Source organism: Cupressus sempervirens, chromosome 6, assembly GCF_028749045.1.
Source record: "Cupressus sempervirens isolate cs-2001-9-10 chromosome 6, ASM2874904v1, whole genome shotgun sequence".
Taxonomy (NCBI): domain Eukaryota; kingdom Viridiplantae; phylum Streptophyta; class Pinopsida; order Cupressales; family Cupressaceae; genus Cupressus; species Cupressus sempervirens.
The window spans coordinates 131,846,282-131,866,023 of NC_143123.1; the positions used below are offsets into that span (position 1 = coordinate 131,846,282).

General features: G+C 36.8%; 1 protein-coding gene across 1 annotated transcript in view; it reads right to left on the reverse strand.

The window, feature by feature from the left end:
- The window catches only part of LOC149551574 (acetolactate synthase small subunit 2, chloroplastic-like), a 99,382-nt gene that overhangs the window by 26,199 nt on the left and 53,441 nt on the right, over nt 1-19,742 (reverse strand). Inside the window, exon 3 of the mRNA XM_089787080.1 lies at nt 11,874-11,957. Within this exon, the coding sequence (XP_089643206.1) occupies nt 11,874-11,957 (84 nt within the window). The remainder of the gene's footprint in view (nt 1-11,873; nt 11,958-19,742) is intronic.

Here is a 19,742-nt window from a genome sequence, read left to right on the forward strand (position 1 = left end):
TCTTGGAGTGGCCCTGTAATCATGCCTTCATTCTCCTCATGTAAAGTATCATCCTTATCGTTGTCAATCATTCTCTCCCACTTGTGCAAATGAGATATTAGTTTTTTTTTGCAACGCTTGAAAACATTACTAACCAATCTATATGTTGCTATAGAGGGAACACATTCTAGATTACAAACAACTCATAACATAGATGTGATGGGTTGGGATATTTCATCCACCTCTTCAATGCACGAAATCATAAGACTCTCCATAGCAACTGAAATCTTAGTATCATGATCTTCCTTGATGGTGACCAAGAAGTGATGAAACATATCATGGACCAAATTTTGCAATTCAAGATCTAAGAGAAGGTTATTTACTTTGACATTTGCACAATTCTCCAATATTGTAGATCTCCTACCAAAAGGGTCACTACTAAAGTCATTAAGACTCCGAAAGCTATCAACTATCAATTGCAATATCTCTATCATGGTGTTATCATCATACAGTGCTTTAGGAGCCGAAATTCTCAAGACCTCACTGAGACATGTTGTAACTGCCTATCTTTTATCCTTGTCATGATGTCTCAAAAGCCTGGGTTGACTTAAGGCCTCCTTAATTGGCGAGAGGATTCTCTGTATAAATCTTGAAGGTAATTGGTCCACCTAACACAAACATACTTCCAATATATCTAATGGAAGATCAACACCCTCACTGAGCTCTTTGCCAATCCTTTGTAGTGCCTTCAACCACCACTCTCCATCGTTGTTCGGGGACATAGTGTGATCCAAGTACCAAAATCTCTCAATCATCCCAGCAAGCTGGCAAGATCATTAACTCTGGTACCACTGTAATGTCCCCAAACGGTTTTGGTAATGTTCCCAAAAGTTTCAGAGATGCTCCCGAACGTTTTCTACTCTAATACCACTGTAATGTTCCCGAAAGTTTCAGAGAAGCTCTCGAATGATTTCTGCTCTGATACCATTGTAATGTTCCATTCCTCGCAGTATTGGGTTGTTCGTGCCTTAGTTGGTGCTGCACAGCCTCAGTTGCACGTGTTGCATGGCCTCAATTGCCCGTGTTGTGTGGCCTTAGTTGCCCATGTTGCGCGGCCACAGCCTGTACTGCGCAACCATAGTTGCCTGTGTTGCACAGCGTTTGTGTTGCCCATGATGCGTGACCTTAGTTGCCCGTGTTGCGCCACCTCAGTTGCCCGTGTTGCACGGCCTCAACTGCCCATGCTGCATGACCTCAGTTGCCCGTGTTGCACCGCCACAGTTGCCTGTGTTGCGCAGTCTCAATTGCCTATGTTGTGCAACCTCAATTGCTCGTATTGTGCAGTAGTCAAGGGGAGGTCGTACAATAGTCCAAGGGAGGCCGTATGGTAGAGGTAGGACAAGCCGTACGCAAAATGAAGGCAGAGTCATCTATATAGTTGGAGGGAGGGAACCGGCCGATAGTGTACGGATAGAGGGAAGAATGCCCAATCATGCAACCATAAACTTATAGATCTAAATTCATTAGATAAAGCCAAACAAGAATGGAGATTGAACACAAATAATCCTTCAATTAATATTTGTCAAAAGATGCTGCTCCGATTTACCAAATCCAAGCAAAGTATTATATACAACAGAATAGGGTGAGGGTTGAATCTCACCGAAACCGGACAAGCCAAGTAGGGAAGTTCTTTCACTTCTGAAACGATGAACAACAGAGAATCCCAACTAGAATTCGCAGTACAAAAGAAATAATCCAAATCGCATACCTACGACTACCTACAAGTCGTTCTTAAATACCCGTCAGGGACAACGTTTCTAAGGGTGTACAAAGATAGTCGACGGCAACACTTACCAATGGACACTAATATAAAAATGGGTCCGAAATATACTAAATCAATCAGAATCACACATACAAATATTATCTTGGGCCACATATTAATTAATTAAAGTAACTAATTAAAGGTCTTTATATTATTTAAATTCTGGGACCAGTTAATTAATTAATTTAATTTAAAAAATTACATTAAAATTTTGGAACATGACAAAGACGCATAGATAAAACCGATGAAATCAAGTCCCCATTGTTGAAATGGTTCCCACCAACACTTGGCTTCAAGGGAAGTGTTGGGATATTTTGCTTGCTAATGAAACACTGATACAACTCACACTTCAAAACCCAATTGTACGCATCTTGAAAAAGACTAGGTCAGTAATAGTTTTCTCTTAGAATTTTGTGAGTAGTAACAGGCACAAAGAAATGATCATCACATGCCAAAATTATGGAAAGATTCCGATGATTTCATTTGTTGTACTTTCTCAACACAATGAAGATATGTTCCATCTATGCTCCACTTGTACAAACTACAAACCATTGTCCCAAAGACGAAGTTTGCAGCTTTGAGCTTCACGTTCCTCTTCTTCGTGAATGACAAATGCGTTGGACACTCACCATAACTCAGAAATAGGCAATGTTAGAGTACCATGTGTCAGTCGTAGTAATGAAGAACACTACTAGAAGAAATTCGAAACTTTCCCCTATCTCTTCATTTGTTTTATTTTCAGCCATAAGCTGACATAAACCTTTGCCATGAACCAACTTTGCAAGTCTGATTTCCATGTCATACTCTTGAATTTTGGCAATCCAATTGTCTCTCTTTGTACCAAACTCCTGCTATGTCAAAATAGATTTCACAACTGTCTATGTAACTAGAGCAATCAAATGTGTGTAAGGAATATAAAACTTGAAATGCTTCACTGCTTTGACTACGACAAGGGCATGTTTTTCCATTTTCATACACTTTAGCTCAGGAACCTTCAATGAACAGCTCATGAACGAAATGGGAGACTTGATCCACTAATTGTTCTTTTGTACCAAAATTGCAAACAAAGTATGCTCAGAAGCATAACCATTCATGAAGTTATTTGTGTAGTCTAGACAAACTAATGCTAGAGCATGCACTCCAATAGAAAAACAATGTTGCCTTTCATCATATTTATGATATGACAAGTATCCTTAGTGAAGTCTGGAACAAAATTTGCAAGTTCAATTTCTAAAGAATTTTGAAGAAAGAGCATTATTTTACTTCTTGGTAGCGAAAGACGTTGAATTGATTTCACCTATTAGAGTCAATCATTATACCCTCTTTGGACATGACGTGTCCCAAATACTTGCCCTATCACACCAGAAATTGATCTCTTATTTTTAAGGGAAACCCTATCTTGTCTACACATTTCCAGGCAAACAATAAAAATGATCTTGCTGATTCTATGAGAATACGGTCAAGTCATCCAAATGAACAACATTAAACTTACGTAGTACTTCTTGAAAGCCAAGACTCGTTGCTCGCTGAAAAGTTGCACCTGCATTGATGAGAGCAAATGGCATCCTACAATATGTGAAAGTGCCCCATGTGTATATGTAGTCTTTTGTTGATCCTCACTCCCTTCAGTTTGGTGGTAGTTGTTGTCCTGCATTTTGTCACCACAAAATGTAGGTAACAGTACGAAACTTTTCATTTTGTATTTCTTTAAGCTTATTCCATTATTCAATTGGTTTGTATTGATCAATCAAACAACACCAATTGATATAATGAATCTTTTTACTGAAGGCTTTTGTCAAGTCTTTTTCATTTTTCTGATTGTCGAGCTTATGTTTGATTTTTGAGGCATTCAACGTCCTTTTCTTTGCTTTTGAGTGTGTGTTTCTTGGTTTTTAGTCCTTTGGTTTTACTCAAGTCATGGCTTTCGGTTTCCTCTTTGATTTGATCTAACATAGAGCTTAATCGGAGTTGTCAGTCAAAAGATATAGTCATTTTAGTGCGCAAAAAGTGGACTTTTATTATGCAACAGCATGAATTAAAAATATAATGTTATATTTCTAATTTGACATTCATTTTTTGAAAAATATAGCTTAAATTCACTTTATGTTATGTTTTTTAGTTACTTTATCAATTAAATTTTCATTTAAAGTAACTATAGTGCACTTTATGTTATATTTTTAAGTTGAGTTTACTTTTTGATTTTTCACTTAAGTGACTATATTAACTATATAGTTCAATTTAATTTTTGACATTTAAATCAAATGCTCTAGTAAATATTACTTATTAACTAATATTTACATGTTATATTGTTAAATATGATATGTAAATATAATTTATGTCCCATTTAAGTAATATTTTATTGAAATTAAATTAACATGTGCTTATTAAATCACTCAAAGTCATCAAAAGTGAACCTTTTTCATGTCATTACATGTTAAATTCATCAAAAGTAGACTTCTTCATGTCTTTGCATGTAAATTTCAACTTAGAGTATAAAGTCACTTAAAGTGGACCTTTTTCATGTCATTGCATATAAGCTCACTTAAAATATGCAATGACATCAAAAAGGTGAGTTTTTGCCTTTATATGTATTTGCATGTTTTTAAAATATGCATTCACATCTAAAAGGTGAGTTTTGAACTAAAGTGAACTTTTAAAACATGCATCCACATCAAAAAGGTGAGTTTTACACTAAAAGTGAGTTTTTAAAATATGCCTTGACCATAAAAAGGTGCGTTTTGCATGAAATCTCATGTTCTTGCCCTTCTAAAACCCGTTTTGGAGAAAAACACATGCAAAGAACTCTCAAGAACCCATTTTTATTGATTTCCTTCATGGTTTTTCTTGAAATCTTCTCCAATAGGGTCGTTTTTGCCAATCCATGGGTTTTCAAACAATGAATGTGGATTTTTTTTGCTAAAAAACGTTATTTTTAACTCCTTTCAACAGCACATTTTTGAGAAAATCACCAAAAATCTTCATTTTTTGCTCACGTTTTTGCAAGAGGAAACATTTTGGCATTTTTAGTAGTTTGCATTGCATCTTGGCTCACGTTTTGGTGTTTGGAAGTCAAAATGTTTTTGTTTCGTGCCTTTTATAAATCACGTTTTTGCAAAAAAGCCCAAAAAATTGGGGTTTTTATCCACTTTTATGCTTTTTGAAGTCAATTTTTTGCATTTGGATCCATGTATTAGCATTTGGGGAAGTCGTTTTTGCATTCACAAGTCAAAAATGACTCAAAAACATGGATTTTTGGGCTACATTTTTGCAAAATCGACCCAGATTTTTGTATTAAAAGATCGTGTTTTTGTTCAAAAGATGGCATTTCCAGCCCATACCTTTGATCAAGAGGGGCCTTTTTGAGTTTTAATGCATGATTTTGTCTTTGGAGGCCATGTATTTGGCATTTTCATGTCAAATTCGACCCTTCATTGCTCATTAATATTTGTTGAATGCAAGTACGAAAAAAGTTAAATTATTGTTTGAAAATCTTGATTTGGAGGAGAATTGGTCTTCAAAGTCTATAATTATTGTTATTTTGGCTCTTTGATCTCCAAGTAAGTGGACATTTTCAAACTTGCTCATCAATTCATGCTTATCTTGATATTTCAATGCATATTATGGCTTGTTATTGCACACTTGTCCATATATATGCCATGAAAAGTGCATTTTGCCTTTAAAAATGATGAAAACTCTCATTTTCACACTTTTGGAATTTTCCCAAATTCCAAATTCGAATTTGCACTTGAAAGCAACTTGCTTGTTGACATGTTTGAGTTTAAGACCAAAGGCATGTGTTTGATTTGTGATTGTTTTTCATTGTTTGCTTTTTCGTTTTTCTTCTTTTGGAGAAATTGCAAGTTCTTTCCCAAGAACTTGGTCATGTTTCACTTCACTCCACCTTCCATTTCATGCAAAAGCATCATCCATTCCATTTCCATCTTTCCATGTGACAACACTTCGCATCTCATTCATCAAATGGGATTACACGTATTTCATCTCACCTTTCACCTTTCATACACACTTACATGTAAGCTCATTTTCCATCCGCATTCGCATGTCATCTCACTTTCCATTCTTCATTACATGTTGCATATACATGTAATCCATTTTCTATGCAATGACATATTGAATGCCCAAGTCACTTTTTAAAAGTCAAGAGTCTTCATTCACACACATTCCCATGCGTTCCACCTTCATGTCTTAAAGCATATCCATCTCCTTCCATTCTCACTTCACCTACCGTTCTCCATCCAAATACATATGCTTTCCCTTTGAGAAGGCATGTTTTGATTCTCAAGAAGTAGTAATTCATTTGATTTTCAACCTAAGTTCGTGTGGGAATGCGCCAAGCACTTTGTTTCAAAAACAAAACAAAAGAAAGTTTAAGGTGTTGATGGAAAGTTATTCCGAGTTTACATCTGGACACCGTCAAGAAGGTTTTCAAAGTGTCAAAGATTCCAGAATGTGCCAATCTACAAAGGAGAATTCATGACTACTTGAATGAGAAAATCTTGATCACATCAAGGATTTAAATGACAACGGACAATTCATCAAAGAGAGTCATCGGTTACCAAAAAAAGCAAGACCATGGTTATCAAGGTGAATGCAGTGGCACAAAATACAGGAACTCCCAATCCCGTGATCATCTGGGATAGCATCACCAAGTACAAGGTCCTTCAAAACAATCCCTAGGATTGTCTCAATTCTCTTCCGTCTTTCTTCTTCTTCTTTCATGTTTGTAATTGAAGAAGATGCATTGGATGAAAAGATGTAATTACATGTAATGCGAGTTGCATGTAACCCATTAATTTCTCTTTTAGTTAGACTAGGTCAAAGTTGGTTGAGTTGCTCCCAACTTTTCCTCCATCTTTTTCTCAACTCGTGTCCTTATATAAAGGAGTGCCCCCTCATTGTAAAAATCTTTTGTTGTATGCAAGAAATTTTTGCCACATTTGTGCAAGCATAACTTTGATTGTGTCGTATGAAATTGGGAGAAAAATGAATAAAAGAAGCAATTGGATTCGAAGCTTTCACTGGAAGCAATTGTGATAGAGAAAATTAGAAGCTTTGACTATAATTTGTGCCTATTGTCTTTGATTCATGTTATTATTGTGTGTTCAATAATAGAACATAGTTATTTAAGAAGCAATCGGAGCCGAAGCTTTGACTGGGAGTGGTTGTGGCAATACATAGACTAAGAGCTTTGACTGTAGCTTGTATTACCATCTCAAATTCACAAAAAATAGTTAAAATTCCCTACTTATAGAAGTCTCTGTGCCCCGACGGTAGAGGTTATTCTTATAGAATAGGTTAAATCAGGAATTAGAGCCAAACTGGTACGCTTTCAGCTAGCCTTTGAGTTAGCATTAGTTTATCAGTATCACTGTTTACAACTTTAGATAAAAGTGCTAGATTCTTTCCTGAAAGCAAAGAGGGAAGAATATTGGTAACACCCCTTACAAAATCTCTCAACTTCTTTCTTACCTTGAGTTGATCCAAGGAACGATGAGAAGGGGGAGCCTTCCCTTTAAGGTAGGAGAGACTTTGTCTCACACGTTGTGGCTGGTCATCCTATTTTGCAACTGGATTTTACCCAAAATTGTCGGTTGCAAAATATCCACCCAACAGTAGCCAAGGAATCCATCTATTTACTAACAACATTTGGGATTTTGTCACTGTCTGTAGAACTTGATCTTACCGGCAATGGGTAATGATCCTACAGTGACAGCTGGTTGAGAATCCTGAAATCTACATGTATGCGACTTTCCCCATTCTATTTACACGTGGGGGCAGTATATGTTGTCCATGTAGAATGATGGATAAGGAAGATGGTCCCAGCATCTAATATATCCTAAATTTTAGAATATCATGCCTAAAATTTTATTATATTGTCTCAGATTCTGTCAGAATAGGACAACACCAAGCTTGAGGGGAATTTCGTGTTGTACTTCATTTGGGCGAAAGAATTTGAGATCATTGCAAGAATAGACCAAGATGTCCATGTATTGAGGTAACAAAGAAAAGAACTTATTCCCTTTCGTCTAGAGTACAACACTTACCAATGTTTACCATTTTTGGACCAACCTCTGACCCAAGATTGTATTTCGTGAACTCCATTGTAGAACTAGCTCTGGTTTTTGGTTGCTTCTTGACATATCTATCATGCTTGTCAAAAAGCTTCTTGAGAGAAACTACACCTTTAAAAAAATTATTTCCATTCAATTGAAGGAATTCTTCTCCAATTTCAAGATTACCATCTAAGACCGATTCTCTAGAAGATGATTCGCTACCCTCAAAGTATAGTTCATCAAATTTCTCTAGTGATCATCAAGAAAGTTGATGATCTTCTAATCATCATCGTAAGCTTTCCAATGGTCTGATTTGTTGGAGCACTTGGCCTGAAATCAACTCAATCTAGTACAGATTATCAGCAAAATCTTTATAAGGAATTAACAGTGTTGCTGACACAGCAAGAGAATCAGCTCTATCATTGAACTCTCATGGAACTAATAAGATGTTGAAAGCATTGAATGGCTTGATGTAATCCCACACCAAGTTACTGTAGTGTTTTAGCCTATTATTTTGCATTTGATACTGATTTATGACTTGACACACCATCAACTCAGCATTACCTTGTGCATATAGATTTGTTTCATTCCTGTTGTGTGTCCAATTTCAATGCCCAGTAGCAAGGTCTCATATTCAACCATGTTGTTGGTACTATTGAACTGGAACTTTAAGGAAAAGGGAAACATTTCACCTTGCGGATATATCAAAATTATTCCAATACCAGACCCCAAAGATTTGCATCTACCATCAAACTCTAATGTCCAAACACCAATACTGCTACCCATGCTCACCTTTGTAAAACTTCAGATATTACTTTTGACTTTGTCAATCTTGATGAAAGATTCATAGGAACTGGGTTAGGATTCCTGATCCTCACTTGCATCTGCAAACATTCCAATATCAGGGAGGCAAGAAGAGCCTTTGGATTCCTCCAAAGATTTCTGCCCCAATATTTTTTGCATAATGAGCTCCATAATCATGGTTAATTGCGATCAATCTGGCTGGGAAATGGTGTGAAAAAAAACCTAAATTGCAGCAAAAAAAGATCATTTTTACTACTTAACACCCACACGAGCCTGTAAATGCATTCAACCCTGTTCCCGTGTCATTTTTACAGAAGTGTGTCTTCAATTGTCTTTGTTTTTGCATGAGTTGCAGAGAGGAGTTGGGTGGCTCAGAACTGTCATTTCACCAATCTTCTGCCAATTTTCAAGATATTCTTCTGCGATTTGAATTGTATCTTGTTTCTGAATCCTCCCTTTCGAATTCTTGTTTTTGGTTTTTCTTTTATGACAAATACTGAATCTTTCATCTCACTATTATCATGCAAAATTATGCATTCCAAACAAGTCATGATTGTTGTTCGTATAGTTTTGTTGTGTTTGTATATGTTTATTGTTATTCGTGTTGTGTGTTGTAATTTTTTTTGCATATAAAATGAGCGCTGCTCTTTTTGTTTATGTCTGTTGTTGTTTGTGCTGTATGTTTGCTCATTCAGTTCCTCCCTCATTACATCAGCAACATTTTTCTATTTCTTCAATTGACAATCTCCTGCATTTTTCTCAATCTCCTGCAATTATTGAGCATGTCGTGTTTGAATCTGCCTTATTCTAAGCTGAAAGGATGTGTTATTTCCACAAAGAAATGTCCAGTATTATTCCCCTCCACTAGCTTAGATGTAATTTTTTAAAATTTGGACTTAGGAGAAGCTCACAATAACTACCCTACAATATTGACATCAGACAGATTTACTAGGATTTGCAACAGTCAGTGTAAAAACACAAGTACTTTTTTATGTATTTACTCTATAAGGTTATAAATTGTCAGTAGTCACTTTTTTGCTGCATCTATCATTATCCAGTTCATTTAAAAACAGGTTAAAATGAAAACCATTAACTCTAAAGTAACTCTCTACAGTAAAAGACGATATAGACAGGAATAATTTTAGTAGAAAGTTCAATTTCCAAGTTGGGGATAGTCACAACAGCGCACTTGCACTAATAATATTTTTTTTCAGTTACAGTTGATTTTATAGACTGCTTTTAGCTCCAACTTGAGAACCATTTTATTTTATTATTTTTACAACTGAAGTATAAGTAACTTAAGTACAATGCTTTTTGTTTCAATTTTTTAATTTGTAGAAGCACTAGAAGATAGTAACTTAGGTACACTGTTCTATATTTTATTTACTCTCGATATATCTATGTTGTGGAAATGCCTCTTAATTTAAAAACAAAAAAAAATTACTGGTTTACTTAAAAATTTTAACATTTTTTTGCAAATCCGATTTTTCCCTTAGTTTTCCAAAAAATCGTACTCTTTTGGTTTGATGATCTTTCCCCATTACGATTTATGCTTCTATGATTAAAATAATCTCTTTTTAATATCCTGTTTGTTATTATTTTAATGGTCAATATTGTAAATCTTGTAAATACTAGAATGTTTAATATTCTTTTATTCTTTCGTTATTATAATGTTTCCTATAACTTCATCTTTGTAAACTATATATGAGCGCCTTGCTCATTCATTAATTCATCCAATATTTTACCAAATAATTTATCTAATAAAGAAAGAATTTATGACCACAAGACATGTACAGTCTTCTGCAAGGTAGTTAGATGATGAACATTAAACAAGGGTATTACAATATTGTAATGTTTCTTGAATGGTCACCTTAGTATATTAGGTAGTTTCTATCTGTTTTTGTCTTTAGTTCATGATTGTTTCTTTTACAAATATCTTCTGGGTAAATCTATATAAGGAGCTTTCATCTCCTCTGTTTACTACAACATAGATTTACAATAACAGAATCTACTGGACAACTGTTTCTTTTTGCATCATATTAAAGGGTGCAAATTTAATCTTAAGTAAAATAAAAACAAATGACCAAAACATATTATATTCAATATATTAAAAAACGCTCATATAGTTGATGTACAATCACATAGCATGCATTTAAGACATGTTAATGTAGTTAGTTCTTTCATTGAATAAAGTACTCGGTGATCTGCCTTTGATAAATTTATTGTCCACTGTTAAGAACCTTTTGTAGAACAAGTTGTTCCTCTTCATCCAGAACTGGTAACTCAGTTTGAATGCCATGCCCAATTTCTTCTTGAGAAAACACAGTAGAAATATTTTCTTATTTTCAGGTTATCATTTTTTCAGTGTATTACACTATCAGAAGCTTGTACAAACAACAGCGTTTGACTCTTGAGAAATGTTGTCCGATGTTTCAGCTCTCATTAGTAAATCCATCTTCAGGGATAAGCAGATTGAAGCGCAAAAATGGGCATACCTTGAACTCGTCGGCACAAATGCATAAGCAACAGGACCTATGTTCTGACAAATCTAGAATGGGACTCTATAAGACTTTGGTGCTAAACTTGACCTTTTAACCAATCTATTTAGGAAGGTTGTTTGGCACACTTGAAAACATAAAAAGAATCAATCTTCTTATTTGAATTGTCACTCCGTCTGTTGCTGATCAGCTTGCTATTTCATGCAATTGCACACACATTTAAAATGTACTTAGGCACAAGGATTATCTTTAGAACTCTACCATATAGTTTTTAATTGTTGGTGCCCTGATTCTGGTACTAATGAAAACATATATAAAGACAATATATAAAAATCAAATGTCACATCTACCAGTTGCACTGTGGAATGTAGTTGTGGCTCTGTGTTCTAATTTGTATTTTTGATGATAAACGCATTCCTTTCAACAATAAATGTATTATAGGATTGATACAAATATCATTTCATGTGTTAAAAATAAATATGTTGCTCAAATATATATATATATGTGTGTGTGTGTGTGTGTGTAAAATGTGTGATGCGTATAATAGGACAGCCAAACTTTAGAGATGATTACTTCAGAATTCCGAAGCAGTTTACTTGTTCATTAACTTCATTTTTTATTTCTTTGTACTTGATATTTGTGCAATTTTCCATCATTTGAAATAGGAACAAAAAGAGAAACTATGTTATAGAAAATTACCTCAGCACGTTGGATGGGATCAACATTTATTTTTACAAGCATCAGTTCTCGCTCTACATGCGGTTCCTTTGAAAGGTCTTCTACCTGAAATGCAAATATCCTGTGAGACTAAGAAAGGTAATAACTCAATGTAAACTTAAATATAGAATCCCTCAAGAGAAAGTCTGTGCCCAATCAGTTATTCTTCAGAATCAAATTGAGAAATTTGAATTTAATGTGAATGGGATGCTGAAAGGGATGCGCAACTCAGCATTTTCTAGAATGTATACATTAGCATTATATATTAATTTCATACGTAAAATTGAAAGAAAAAATCCTAATTTCTAAAACATTGAAAATTAATATGGCTAAATCAGCTAGCTATTGAGTTTCAAGCTTGGACAGGAAATTCCCACAAGTTCCGCATGCAGGTGCAGGGAAAAGTTCAAGAGGTTTAATTTACTCTATCTTGTATTTCACGTAAGCAATTAAAGTGAAAGTCTTTCATTTAGTCAATTATCTCTAATAATGTCAGAATATGCACTAGTGATTTAAGATTATCTTCCAACTCATCTCATCTGTGAGATAAGATTGTTCTTCTGGAAGATTAACATTTTTAGCTAAATTAGTATAAAGATAGGACAAAGCTAAAAGACTGTAAGCATTTCATTCAGACTATCTTTCAGAGGACTGAAAGCATAGGTTTTCTGAAGAACTGGAAAACTGAATGTAAAATCCAATTGGTTTCCCAGCAATTATAAGTTATATGAACTAAGGAAAATTCCTCGACCTTTTTTCAAAGGAACTAAAAATAAGTAACGAGGAGAAATTGCCTTGTATGCTTCCATTTTTATTCCAGAAGCTTTCAATTTCAATGATTTGTGTGATTAATTTAATGTTTCCAAAGCATTAGGTAATTACTAATAGTAATTAAAAGAAAGTCTTTAACAATTAAGGGATCAAGGGCAAAGCCTCCATTTAATTATATAAGTCCCAGTAGGTGTGTTTAACGATGGTGGGCACTTTAGTTGAGTTTGCTCTCAAAGCATAAAAAGTATGGAAGGCTTGCCAATCTTTCCTTAGTTGGATCATGAAGAGGGATTCTCTACAGATGAATCATAGATTGGGTAACATCCCATGCATGCTTCTTGTGTTCTTCAATTTACTATAAGAACGTGGGTAAATTGATGTACAGTTGAACACAAGCTTAAGCTTCTATATGCTGACAAAGTTGCTTAAAATGATAATCCAAGTCATCAATCCCATCCTTAAACCATACATTCCCTAACCAAACAATTTGTCATAACAATTACTCTTGCATTCTTATTTATGACCAAATGACTGTTAGGGAAATGACACCAAAGGATCATCTTTAATGCAAACTTTAATGAATCAGACACCAACCATTTGGTCATAAACTTCACGGAGGTCCAATAAGTCTCATAATCATAAATTTCTTTAAAAGGTCTTAATACTCACAAGTTCTCAAATTTTTCAAGAAACTTTTAAACACTTTGAATAATGAGAGGTTAATACAGAAACAATGGCTGACTTCTAACAACTTAAAGTCATCAAGCAAATGTTAACATGACCAATTTGAAAGATCCCCAACTGAATTTTGAGCTAATTTCCTGAGTTTGGTTTCTTATTTGTCTTTGACCAGCAAATAAGGAAATTTGATTATATCATTTTATGTTCATGTTTGATGTTTGTCTCTTTTTTTGTGTGTGTGTTTTTGGTGTTTTGCTTGAGATTTTGCAAGGGTTTGATGAATGTTAGAATAAAGAAATTGCTTCTAACAAAGAAAATGAACATATAAACACATAGTGGGCAATATAGATACTTTTTATTCAACAATATGGCTTAAGTACATACCCCAAACTGTATACATAGATCCAATACAAGTCTGGGACAGTGAGTTTAACCTCTTCCAGCTTATAATTCAACTTCACAACTCTGCTCCGGGTCTGCTATGAAATTTCCAACAGCTGCAGATGTTGAACCAGCTCCAAAACCCAAAAAACAACCACTTGTCACCTAGGGTTGTTAGCCGACTGGATGGTTCCAGCGGTATTTTGTATTCTGTAACTGACGGTCCGGCGATGTTTCTGTATTCTGTAGCCGAGGGTCCGGCGGTGACCCTGCCGGGGGCGTTGCCCCCTGGACCCCCAGTCGTTGCGGATATCAATCGTGGGAGTCTGACCAGTCGAGAAGAGTTGAAGTTGTTGCAGGCATGGACTTTCTGTGTACCAGAGGCAGTGGGAGCAGGTGTTGGCTATGAGGTTGTCTTGGTGGATGCGTAGAGAGCTCGGGAGGAGCTGATCATCCAGTTGGAGGCAGTGCAGCGACACTTGGCTCAGAGTACCGAGGAATTGAAACCAGAGAAAGCAGCACAGGTGGCTATCAAGGTCAGCTTCATCAAGGAGGCAGTGTTGTGTTAGCAGAGGCTACAGGCACGGGACGAAGGTGACAGTGATGTGTCAGAAGCAGATTTCTCTTGTTGTCGTCACTCTGTTAATGTATTTTGTTTGTTAATTTGTCTCAGATATTTTGTTAGTCGTCAGGAGACGACTTTTCTTTTTGGGGGGGATGGTGTTAGCCGACTGGATGGTTCCGGCGGTATTTTGTATTTTGTAGCCGACGGTCCGGCGATGTTTCTGTATTCTGTAGCCGACGGTCCAGCGGTGTTTTTGTATTCTGTAGCCGACGGTCTGGCGGTGTTTCTGTATTCTGTAGCCGACGGTCCGGCAGTGTTTCTGTATTCTGTAGCCGACGGTCCAGCGGTGTTTCTGTATTCTGTAGCTGACGGTCCGGCGGTATTTTGTATTCTGTAGCCGACGATCCGGTGGTGTTTCTGTATTCTGTAGTCGACGGTCCAGCAGTGTTTCTATATTCTGTAGCCAACGGTTCGGCGGTGTTTCTGTATTCTGTAGCCGACGGTCCGGCGGTATTTTGTATTCTGTAGCCGACGGTCCGGTGGTGTTTCTGTATTATGTAGCCGACGGTCCGGCGGTGTTTCTGTATTCTGTAGCCGACGGTCCGGCGGTGTTTCTGTATTCTGTAGCCGACGTCGTCGGTAGATAGTTTGTAGCGGATAGAATATTTGTGGCCGACGGACTCCTTCGGGAAGGTTCAGCGGTAGTATTTATAGCCCGTCTGGGATCTTTGTAAACCATTATTCATTTGCTATTGCGAATATAATTCTGCTATTCTGCTATTATTGTCCGTATGCGTTGATTTCTTTACCTGTACGGTAAACAAGGGTTTTATGCACGTGCTCAAAATGGTATAGCAGACTGGACAGATGCAACTTTGGTGTAGCAATGACATCTGAAAGGATCGATCCACTAATGGTTGTCCCTGATCTGCTCAATTAAATTGCTGCTAACTATTATCACATTCAAACAGTCAATAAAATACCCTTTTCCTGCAATAAAATGGCTGATAACCGACCCCAAATTGAAGAATGATGTCCCTGATATGATTTATAACTTCTTTGGGCCGCCAACCTGTGAAGGATTTTTTTCCTCCACAATAGATCTGAGAATTTCTTTTCCACATAACTCCTGCTCTTAAAACTGTGGTTTTTTCAGAATGAATGAAATGAATCTCAAATCTTCATTTTAACTTTTCTTTTTCCCCTCCAAGTAGGCCAATCCCTTTTTAGGGTTTCATACTGTATTTTAATGAAATTTATTAATATTATTTCTCCTCTAGAGATTCAAAAACCTTGAGGATCTAATTGCACATTAATAAAATGCCCACCTTTAAAAAACAACTTGACACTTATTGCACCTCGGGGTGTATGCTTTGGGGAGCCACTCCGTAATACTTTATTATATTATAAAGTGACTTAATTAAACCATTTTATTTTTATTTAAATTATAACATTAGACCACAACTTTCATATTGCAAAATTATTCATAAATCCATCCCCTGGACTCCAAACTGAAAATTGTTGATGCCCATGTCATCCCAGTGATGTCTGAATTTAGGAATAAGGGTACTCTGTTAAAAATAGGAACTGCAACCAAAGTCTCCAAAATGATACCTAAGGTCCCTTGATGTGTTTTGGTCAACTCCCAATCAATCCCTAAAAAGTAGGAATCCATCATAAAATATAGGAGACGATCCAAAATAGCTATAAAGCTCCCTACTAAGCTCCACAACCTTGAATGGGTCCCCTATCCACTCTGCTGACCTATGAGAATCCTGATAGTAGGTCAACCTATGTTGATAATTGAGCTATTTAAGGAAGGGGCATTATAGTCCTCCCTTCTCAAGATTGCTTTCCCACAAGCAAACACCAAACAACCACCGCTCCACTCCGATTAAAATGCAAAAACACCATAAATCATGAAACAACATGTTGGAGTCCATGTGAAATAATGTACCAAGCAAATTGCTACATAGACCCCACAACAAAATAAAGAACAGGTTGTACGAGATGTAGAAGAAGTATCTTACCCAATCACCACAAAGTAACCATCCATATATGTCGAACATCAAAACAATGTGAGGATGGACTTTCACACGCCAAAAAACCAACACAAATGACCACCATGTGTTGCTATCAAATCTTTGTCCAACGACATGGACTAAACATGTCATCAAACCAATTTCGATCAAAGAATGTCCAAAAGAAATAACCCTCAACATTCTCATACTAAACCATTTATGTGGTCAACACAAAATCATGGAGTGTTATATGACTCCAATTAGGACAACCATTAGTCCATAAGGGGTCGAAGACTATGACGTTACCATTCAACAAGGATATCACTGCCATAATATCAAGAGATATAGATGACAAACTCAAAATTGGAGTATGTATGCCATCACTGCTCAACAAAGATGACTCTATAGTGACTGGCCCACCAAAGATGACTCTATAGTGACTAGCCCACTAGGAGAGACATCAATTGATATGCTCACTGTCATGGGAATCATCAACTACCTCAACTAGAAACTCTGAATTAGGCAGCTCATTTCTGTCAACATCAGCTGTATCAAAATGTATGAGCTCAATCCTTAGACAAGAAGTATCATTAAAATTATCATGTGCCCACTTGTACGAATGGTACCATTACATTCTTCATAACTATTAGTGGCCATGTTATGAGAAAGATGGAGTATATTATTGTTGTTTCCAAACTGAGAGTTAAGTTTATTTTCAACCTTTGTCACATTGTCTCTGAGATATTCCTTTGCTAGCTCAACCTATATACATTATTCCCCTGGAAGAGATATGGATCTAAAGTAGATTCCCCTTTGTTTTCTTGTTTGCTCCATACATTTGTAGTGATCTTTGACTTCTTGTGATTGCTTTTTGCCCGCACAGCAAGTGCCTTAGCCTTCATTGCTCTTTGAATCCACTTATTGTACGCCTAGTATCATTTCCATGTCACCCATGTTAAGGTACAAAGAATGAGATTTTAGGTGGCTTATTTCCTCATCAATAGGAGAAATTATACTACCATCACCATTATGGGTGAAGGAAGACTCCAACCTACACGTTGAAATTACTACAGGCCAACCATTTGATAGTGCCTTTAACACAACTTATTTACAATCAGCCACAAACTCAAACTCCCTCCTTCGGAATCCTACATATACCAGCCATGATACTGTTACCAATGGATGCCCAGTACTGTGTCAATCTCACGAAGTCCTGTCACATACAAGTCACTTGTCAAGGTGTAATCCCTAATCTATTGCTAGCTACGGAACCCATCAGTGCATCTCATAGAGAACCCCTTTGCAACTGTCACACTAAACCTAGGAAAGTCCTTTCTATGCAACTCGCGCCTAGCGACCAATCCCTTGTCAAGAAAATCATGTGGCACCATTGTGAACAAGGAAAGCGCATTGACCATTAATCACTCCCATTAAGAAAAAGGTAAGAATTCTAGGACTTTCTAGAGAGAGGTAATGAGTAGATTGGATGCAACCAACGCATCTTTCTCTCCTAGATTCACCTGTTGAGTCCTCTCCTCACCCTTAACAGTGTCGTCCTTTAAACCTGTATCCCAATATGCTTGCCTTCCACCTTTAAATGAACCTCAATGAGATGCACCTTGACTTTCCCAAGTCATCGATGTCAAGGCTCCCAAGGTTGCTTACACAAGAAGCAAAGTTTCCTCCTTGATAGGGTATTTACTTACCTTGGCTACCCTGTTGCTATGTTGTTGCTACGGTGAGCTTCGTTGGGTTATTTGGTCGCTATGGTGTCGGGCTACTACAACACTCTTCTTCACTCAACCTATGTGTTTGGGGACTCCTTTGTGTTAATTATTTATTGCGGCATTGTTGCTTCTTCCAACCATTTCTTTTGTGGTTTCCCTCTTTGTGACAGTCATCGTTGGTGTTTACCATGTGCGCTATTGTCAGTTTGGCATGTGGGTAGTGTGTGTATACCAGCAAACACCAACATTTTTGTTGCAGTCATGTTCACTCTCTTTTGTCACGATCGCTCAACTAATGCCTTTCTTTGCAACTATAGACCTGTAACACTGGACAAGATGAACACTCCATCCACGACAATCACATATCAAAGGCTTATGGATTGCATGGTCAAGTTAGAGGCAAAGAAATCTCAGCCTGCGATACAGCATTAACTCCTTGTCTATTGCACTGGTTGATCTGCGGCTAAATGTGGACTCTAACTTTCAATTGTTGAAAGTGGAAAATACAAACCTCCAACCACAAGTAAACTCCAATAAAGAACATAGCCTGGAAATCAGTTTTATCAAAAAAACAAATTGAACTCAAGCAAGCAAACTTCCTTTGCGACGGAAACAGAGTAGCAGCTCAAATTCTATGCTTCCATTTGCAACACCTCTAGTTTTGCAAACCTACATGTTGTAAAAAGCTTGTGCAGGCTAGGTTGACAAATGAGCGGGTTATGTAGGCTCGTGAGGTCAACCTTAGAGTTTGAGACCTCCCCCCATCTTTCATTGATCCTATCTCTACAGGTCACTTGTTTCTCAACGATCAGCTAGACATTGCAAACATTACACTTGACAGAGCTTGGGTTGGCCTTGACGGCACCTTCATTCTCTAATTCCTCTCCTTGGCCAATTGTCTTCAAGTTCTTAGAGTGAAGAGGAAACCTTTTCCTCTTCCTACTAAGATTTTTCTTGATGAGGATCTCATTAAATCACATGTGACAAAGCTAAAGCACTCCTAGGGACTGTTGTAAAGGCTAGACACAATAGGAAGTGAGCAATGATCAAGAACCTCAAATTGGTTATTCGAGATTCTCCTCCTTCTGAATAGAAATCGAGGTCGGAACCTCACAATGACCCTACATGTATATTAATGGAACAACAACGGTACCTTGTAGCCCTTGCCAAGTCTTTTTTAGGATATTCTTGGTTCAGCTGATATCCTCCTTGTTAGGAAGACCCATGACAGTCTCACATGCCCTCTTTCTGGCATTGTTGGGTGGATATTTTACAACTAACAGTTTTGGGTAAAAATCCAGTCGCAAAATAGGATGACCAGCCACAACGTGTGAGACAGAGTCTCTTACCTTAAAAGGAAGGCTCCCCCTTCTCACTGTTCCTTGAATCAACTCAAGGTAAGCAAGAAATTGAGAGATTTATGAACAAGGTGTTACTATTATCCTTTCTTCTTAACTTTCAAGAAAGGATCCACTTATTCGTAAGGCGAATAATGGGCAAGGTGAATCTCTAATTACACTTCTATCACAAGCTGGAAACAGTGATACCGATAAATTTTAACTAACTCAAAGGTTAGCCAAAACGTACCTATTTGGCTCTAAGTCCTGTTGTACTTCTATATGGTAAAATGTTTACAATTAGGGCACAAGGACTCCTAAAAGTAAGAACAATCTAACTATTTTGCGAATCAAGATGAAAATACAAG